The sequence below is a fragment of the Lycium ferocissimum genome, unplaced genomic scaffold, assembly GCF_029784015.1.
Source record: "Lycium ferocissimum isolate CSIRO_LF1 unplaced genomic scaffold, AGI_CSIRO_Lferr_CH_V1 ctg4108, whole genome shotgun sequence".
In the NCBI taxonomy this organism is placed as follows: Eukaryota; Viridiplantae; Streptophyta; class Magnoliopsida; order Solanales; family Solanaceae; genus Lycium; species Lycium ferocissimum.
Genome location: NW_026725571.1, coordinates 46489 through 55075, shown reverse-complemented (window position 1 = coordinate 55075; position 8587 = coordinate 46489). Strand labels below are relative to the sequence as shown.

The 8587-nt window shown below is 31.6% G+C and overlaps 1 protein-coding gene across 1 annotated transcript; it reads left to right on the top strand.

Annotated features, from left to right (window-relative positions):
- Nucleotides 1-1114: 1114 nt before the first annotated feature.
- Nucleotides 1115-2646, top strand: LOC132044285 (carrot ABA-induced in somatic embryos 3). The gene is made up of 2 exons (XM_059434770.1): nt 1115-1331; nt 2233-2646. The coding sequence occupies exons 1-2, from the start codon at nt 1214-1216 to the stop codon at nt 2451-2453; spliced, it is 339 nt and encodes a 112-aa protein (XP_059290753.1). The 5' UTR covers nt 1115-1213; the 3' UTR covers nt 2454-2646.
- The last annotated feature ends 5941 nt before the right edge of the window (nt 2647-8587 follow it).

Below are 8587 nucleotides of genomic sequence, written 5' to 3'. Positions count from 1 at the left end.
ACTTGTTTGGACATGCAATTTGAGCTTTAAAAGTTGTACTTTTTCTCGTAAACATGAAAGCTCCATAATTTGTAAAGAATATTCAAACTTCCCAAAGTCTTTTATAAGCTTACCAAATGAGCAAATCATAGTTCTTAAACAAGGTATTGGGATATCCTAAAGCGCCGCATTAATAAATCACATATCTCCTTGTTTATTTTACAAATAAATGTTTGTGATTACATGCATGCTATTAAAAACTTAATTTCAACTAGACATAATTTTACAAAGACCCTCTGACAATAATAGTAACTAATTGATCTTGAATATAATTATCCTATATGATACTTACAATATTTTCACGTTGAGCATGGTCTTCTTTTGTAAGATTTAAGATTATGAGTCTTTTTTATAAAATATAACTTTATAGTCAAGTTTTAAATTTTAAATAATTGAAATCACAAAATTGAGAATGAAATTCTACAATTTAAGTGAACTTGGAATTTGTAATCAAAATTTCAAAATAAAATTGAAAGTTATTCAAATAACATAAACAAACACAAATTTTAAATCAAGAGTTCAAATTTTGAACGGCATGTGAATTTGTTTATCCTATTCGGACACTGACAATTAAGCCTATATATAGCTTCGATACGATTAATCTGTCATGAGTTTGCGGTGAGTTCGGAATAAGCTTTTCGGATGGTTCTTCGGTCTTCCGTCGAGGTGAACCCTACTGACTTGGTGCTGATTAAATAAAGCCGGCCACATGTAATGATCTTTTTTTCAATAAATTTTAATTTGTTGGAGAGCAGAATGCAGATGGTTGTATCCAAGTTAATTAATTTCATTTACTAACAATTACGTGTAAAATTATCTTTGAAATAATAATTTAATTGCGTAGAAAAGATTGTTAAAGGTTAAACTAGAGAGAAATTCTGGAAGATGCAGTTGCATGCGGTGCGAAAATTGTAGATGAGACACGTGTCTTTCTTCATCTGCCAGCAATGTTTTCATGCAAGCCTCAGCAGGCCACCACGTGTCTTCATCTTGTCCTTTTTCTGCCACGTACGCACTTCCAAAAACTGCCTCTTCACTAACCTGCTTAATTTCTTATATAATTTGTCATACAAACCTGAGTATGCATTGCATGAAAAATTCACAGAAAGAATAATTAACTACTTTGAGAGTGCAGTTCATTTTGAGAAGGTTTAATTAATTTGGTAGAGAAAGAATGGCATCAGGGCAAGAAGAAAGATCTCATCTTGATGCAAGAGCTAGACAGGGAGAGACAGTAGTCCCAGGTGGCACTGGTGGAAAGAGCCTTGAAGCTCAGGAACATCTTGCTCAAGGTTAAAATTTTCTAACTCTTTCTGTCACATCTTTAGTACTGTATGATCATTTTATTTCATCTAAAAGTTTTAAGCGGTGAAAAATGTATTTTCATGTATAAGAGAATTTCTCTCTCGATGATTAATGATTGTGAGAATTAAATCTAGAGCTTTGATCTGTTTTTATAATTATATTTAATTGTTGGCCATCTCACTTACTACCTCTGCTTTGTTTTGTTTTGTTTTGCTTTATGTGACTATTATTCTGTTTACATCCTATTTTATGTAACACATATTTTTAGTTTAAATTTGAAAATAATTTAATTTGTGTTTTACTTTTAATGATATTATGGTTATCTTCTCGACCGTAAGTTTGAAGAAGTTAATTTTTTTTAATATGATTTTTTTCCTAGCAAGTTGAGAGATTTTTGTTTAGTCATGAAATTTTTAAATATTTTAAAATTAATCACTACCGTGATTTACACGGTATATAAAGAGTTACTGTCATGTACTTCCTATGTTCCAATGTGGCATTTTTTATTTTTCGAATTACATAAAATTTGATTGACATTTTCTAATATTTCTATGTATTTTTTTTGTAATTTTTGAATATTTAAATTTTAAATGAAAAATATTAAATTAATTTAATTCAATTAGATTCAAAGGAAAGAGGAGTCAAATTGAACCTTGGTAAGGGTTCACCACGCTTAGCTTCACACATTAATTTGGAAGGAGAGAGAGAGAGAGAGTACTGCTTTGGTTTAATTTATACGAAATTAAGCAATCTGACTAGTTTTGTTCTTTCACTAGTCAAAATTTAAATTGTTAAAGAGGACGAACTCTTAATAAGTATTAAATCTTTTTGTTCCCTTTTCTTTTCTTGTTTGGCTAATGAGGTATGATGTTGGTGAATTAAATAAAGGTCGAAGTAGGGGAGGGCAAACAAGAAAGGAGCAGCTAGGAACAGAAGGTTATCAAGAGCTAGGTCAAAAAGGAGGACAGACAAGGAAAGAGCAGATAGGGAGAGAAGGCTACCAAGAAATGGGTCGAAAAGGTGGACTTAGTTCCACTGACAAATCTGGTGGTGAACGTGCTGCTCAAGAAGGTGTTGACATTGATGAATCCAAGTTTAGCAAATCCTAGATAGTCTTTCTTTGAGTCTAATTGGGTGATCACTTGTAGTTCAAATGTTTTACGTATTACGATCGATCTGGTTCTTGTTAGGAGTCCAGTCCTAGATTAGGCAGCTAGTTTATTAGTGTGTATCTTAGTGCTCTCTGTAAGGGGTTATTGGAGTCTGTAGCGTTAAGTATCAATGCACTTAGTTTTTGGTCTATTGCGTCACGTGAAACTCGATGTCACGATCTAATCCTGAAAGGCCAAACACTTGGTGAGCTTATTGAGCAACCTAATTTAACCAGGCAAAACTACTTGCTTGCAGATGATCTGCTAATTGACTTTCTTACCCTAGCATCATAATTGAACCCTTCGTTTGCCCCATCCGTTTTAATTATTTATCTTACTTTTCCTTTTTAATTTCTAATTTATGATCTCTAATTTCATTTTACCTGGTAATTGAAGAGAAAAAACAAGATTTAAGGATATTTAGGATACTTAATGCATGCTTTTTTATTTTTCTTTATTTTTTAGTAACTAAAATTGGAACGGAGGTAGTATAAATAATAGTCTCTCCTGTTCAATATGTTCAATTTATGTGATGTTCAATTTGTTCAATTTTATAACCTTTTGAAAGTGAAGATCAAACTTTATATTTAGAAACTACATAAAAATTTTGACATAAATTAATAATTTATAATTTAAATAATTAAGAAAAAATATTAGAAAAATGTGGTCAAAGAAACACATTGTAGACTCCAAATAATAGTAAAAAGGTTTAGATAAATTGATAACAGAGTTTATATTATTACAGCCGAATATGAATTCTCGTTTCGTACCTGCGTCATTTATCATGTTTAGAGCTATATGAACATGATATTTATAAAATAATATAATTCATATCATTACAGCCAAATATGAATTCGCTTCGTACCTGCGTCATTTATCATGTTCAGAGCTATATGAACATGATATTTATAACCAACTTTGTTCCATAAATAATTTACATACATCAAATCAAACTGGAGAGAGAATCTGAAGGATTCTTGATCTCAGGATTCCAAATAAATTGGGATTAAGGTATTGTTGTTGCGGAAGGACTGTCATCCAAAAACACCGATATATCAAATCAGAACCAAGTGCACCTGTAAAATCTGTTGGCGTTATGACATTATGTTATTTTTTTTTTTTTGTTGGTAATACAGAAACAGAGAATCTTTTGTGGGTTCTTTTCTCACCTACTTTTTTGTATATAGAAATACTAGTGGTGTGTAGCACGGGCCCAATATTTAATATTACTTATATATTTCGCTTTTTCACTTAAAATTCGGTATAAATACATAAACAAATACTACTAATTATATAAGGTTTGGTTATTCTTCTTTATTTTTATTTTTCCTATAAATAATATATGTCATGCGGGAATATATGAATTATTTTATATAATATACAATTGTCGCATTATTAATACATGCATCACATGAATTCCTACATTATTGATCCTTATATTATAATTCCCACCATTATATATAATGTTAATCCCTATATAACTTATCTTTTAACCAAATGACCCTTTAACTAATAGCTTAGTTTAAGATCTGGGTGAAATGGACATCATAATTAGAGTATTTGTAAATTCTATAAGTAAATTAGAATAATCTAAAATACTACAATATCCGAATATTCAATTCCTCTGTTGTTGTTACATAAAGTATTTGTGAAGTGTATTTGTTTTTCGCTAGGATAAATTTATATTCTATCATCAGACTTTTGCCTCTAATTAGTTCAAACACAAATGTAAATTCTTCTAAATTCAAACTTATATATCATATAATTATAAAAATTAATATGCTATTTTAATCGATTGAAGAATTGGTAGAAGTAGGTTATTTTCTATAGATTAAGCTAGTGGTAAATATGTGAGGACTTAGTTTTACATTTTAATCTGGTTAAGTAAGCTTTACTTTTTCAATTGCTACTGAAAATTTGGAATGATCTTTGAAGCGAATCGAGGAGCTTCCCGTCAATGTGAATTGATGGGAAAGCCCTCTGATTTTAGTTTATTCATATAGGGCGTCATTAGGTTACAATGGAATAATTTGATTGGTTAGAAGAGAATTTTACAGCAACTGCTTTCTAAAGGTTTTTTATGACTTGACTATTTTGCCCTTCCACTCTGTATATGTTATGCTTATATCATTCTGAAATGTGGCTCCCGCTACTGCTGTTTTTGCCCTGTGAAAATAGGAGTTCAAATGGGCCCCACCTGCTATACTATGTTCCTTGAAAGTCACCTAAAAAGGGCAAAAACAGCAGTAGCGGGACCTACATTTCAGAATGACATAAGCATAACATATACAGAGTGGAAGGGCAAAATAGTCAAGTCATAAAAAACCTTTGGAAAGCAGTTGCTGTAAAATTCTCTTCTAACCAATCATATTATTCCATTGTGACCTAATTGACTTAAAAGGCCCTATGTGAATAAACTAAAATCAGAGGGCTTTCCCGTCAATTCACACTGGCCTCGTCAATCCACATTGACGGGAAGCTCCTCGATTCGCTTCTATTAGTAGTTGTAATACTCAAACCAATTATGAAAAGGTAAGTGAGATTGTTGTCCGATAGTTATCGTCAAATTCCCGTCCGTCCCAATTTATGCAGACATCTTCCACTTTTTGAGATTAAACTTTGACTAATATTTTTTTTCACCAAATTAAAATGAGAAAATTTACAGTTTATAGTACTTTTCATGTAGTTTTTAAATATATAAATTTTAATATTAAAATATTAAGCTAGTATATTTAGCTTCAAAATCTAGTCAAATTAATTTTTGAAAAGCGAAATATTATTTAGATTGAGAAGGAGGGAGTAGAATTTTGTGTGTGTCCTTTTCTCACAACTTTTTTGTGTCACATGTAATACCAAAAGTTCCATCTAGAGAGATGAAAAAATATTTTAAGCATTTTATATCCAAACCTTTTCCTTATGGAATTAGTTGAGTTTTCCTTATGAAATCCTAAGAGCTGCTTCAATGGCGAAGAAAGTAGAGGGTTTAAGCTTCACAAAAAATATCCTATGATTTATTTGTACGGTCATACCAGAGATGAATATGTGTGGTATCACATTGACGTTGAGCCGTTACAATTACAGTCCCGTATCGATCCCAATAAACCTAAAACGGAATGCTCCACGTGTTATGCTATGACGATATGGCTCGACCCGGAGCCAATGCAACTTTCTTCTTTGCTCAGCTAAATTCTAAACGGGAAGGAAGTTGGACTGTTGATGGCGAAGATAACTTACGATGTTGGCGGAATGGCGAATTCAAGTCACAGGACCAGATATCATTATTTATGGTACAGAAGTCCTATAAAAATGAGAAAATACCCCGGTTTACCATTAATTTACGAGAGATGAATTCAAGTTTCTAGGGGTTTGAACCATTAATTTACGAGATTAATTATAATAGATGAATCATCATAGTGTCTATGTAGTTTTTAGGCCTATATTACTAACGGATCCAAAGATAAATTCAAAAAAGACAAACCAGTTATAAACTTCTTAAATCCTTTAAATAGTTAGCATATATTCTCAAATACATAAATAATTCAATAAAAATTCATTAAGTTTCGGTCATTATGCATATTCAAATTTTATATTTTATTTTTAAGGATTCATAATTTAATATTATTTTTAATTAATCATAAAATTTAACAATAAAGCACTTCAATAATAATGAATGATCAATTTTGAAACAAGTAACCTAACCTTATAGAGCACAAAGCGACCTTTAGGCTAACGAAACACAATAAATAAATAAATAAATGTAAAATCACAAACAAAATACGATATTATAATCTTATTAATTATGTATGATCAGGCATCGAAAATTCTATGTTAAGCAACCTTCACCGAGAATTGAACACGTGACCAAGCACAAGAGGACTTTGAACCCACTTGCACCGCTGTACTACAACTTCCACTTGCGTTGATAATATGTCGAATGAAGTGGGTTCAACTGGGCTGCCCGATATATGTTTTGGAAATACATGGATAATAAGAGAGAGACATTAAGCTCCATCATATTGTTAGAAAGAAAACTCACTCTTACATAGCACATTACAAAGGAGGGTACTTACAGGTGCCAAGATAGACACGAATACTGAAAGCTTTCACACACATTATGAATTTAGCCTTATCAAGAATTCTTCTATGTTGATAGGAACATAGAAGAAGATAGAAGCGAATACTGAAAGCTTTCTATAAGAACTCTTCTTGTAGAAACTACTCTTTTGATGTACCTTGAAGTTCTGCTTGTTTACATAGAGGGTAATCCTCTTAGACGCTAATTTTTATGAGCTTACTAGAAAACTTACTTGTCTCATAGTGTGGAGTCTGTTCCATACTAAGTAGGTATAGGGGGGCTATCCTCTTTTGTTGTACATTTTGTTTATAATGAAAAAGACAACTCTCAACAGAGCTGGATAGTTGATTAAAAAAAGAAATTATGAATTTAGCATCCTTGAAAACATAACAATGTACCTAGAGTATAAAAGATCATGCACCTAGGATAACTGAAAAAATATTTGCATCTAGACACTTAAACATTTAAGTTTACTATTTTCAACAATATGCCCTTTATCTCTTCTTTCGGTAGAAAATTGTATGTTCTGGGAAGGCCCTTTGACGATGGAGGAAGGGAATCTGAGAATCATTTGGGCAAAATTTACGACCTCGATTCAAAAAACTGGCAAGTGTTCAATACAACAAAAGGCATATATTACTACAAAATATGTTGTAGCTAAATATAAATTTTTTCGTGGCTAAACAGTTTAGCCACAATATTTTTTTCCGTAGCATTCATAGCAAAATGTAGGGTAGCTAAAAGTTAGCTACAAACTTTACATGATCCGTGGCTAAGGACTTATACTTATTGCTACGAATTTTTTTTTTGTGTTGTAGCTGCGATGGTAGAACATTCCCGCCACAAAAAAATATACTTATATAGCAAGTGATATTCTTTTTCCACGACTAATAAAATTTGTAGCTATCTTTATATTTTGTAGCCACAAAATGTTGTATTGTAGCAAAAGATTTAATAAGAAATTAGTTTTGTCAATTTGATTTAATGGCTAAAACATTTTCTAAAGAATTAAACCAAACACACAGTTTGCAGGATCATTGAATTCGTTTCACTAGTCTAATAGTGCATCACATGTTTATAAAACATGAACTACACCAAAATAGCCACAGTCTATGATCGTACCTTAGTTCTGAGATAATCGTTCCCAACGCTCGTAGAAGATTCTTCAATCCAGACCACTTTGTTGCAGGAACTTTTAGAATGAGATAAGAAGGAGAAGAATTTATGTTCTGGGAGAAGGAAATATAATATTAAAGGAGTTCTACAGAAGAAGCCCCTTTTTTATTGAACAGAATTGATACAACGGTTAGGAAGAGTCCTACTATTGTATCCCTTCCTTTTTTTTTTTTTTTTATTATTTTGTAAATAATAAACATATAACAAATATATATTACTTATCTTATTTAGATGGATCCGGGTTAAACCACATGGGTGGCCCGGTCCAATTTCCTTCATCTCCCACTCATACAAAGTGGGTCAACTCTCATTCATATTCTATAACTTTCATACTTGACGACTAGATCGTGTTACCATTGCATACTTCGAGAGCTTCATTACTATACATCTATTAGGAATATAAAACATCTCATTCCATGAAACTTAGGGTAGATTATAGTATGCAGTACCCTAGATCATTTATCAAATTTATATCTCTCACAATCTCTTTGTCTTAAATTTGAGTTCATCATTATGTTCTTTTCTCAAAGGCAAACATAAAGGACCATCAATGAACACAATTAATGTGATAATACTTAATGATCTTTCGCTTCTCATGAATCTCTTAATCTCAATCTGATATGCTTTTCTAGAAATGTCCCGCCAGACCGAATCAACCATGATCTCTTGGCAACATTCTAAGATAGCAAACACCAAATTGAATATCAAGAAACTTATCAAATTCATGAGGGTACAATGTAGAAAATTACTTATAATTTTCAAGGATTCACACGATAGCAAGTAGAGATTAAACTTGTATCGACTTTATGGGTCACCATATGAATACACATATGAAACATGT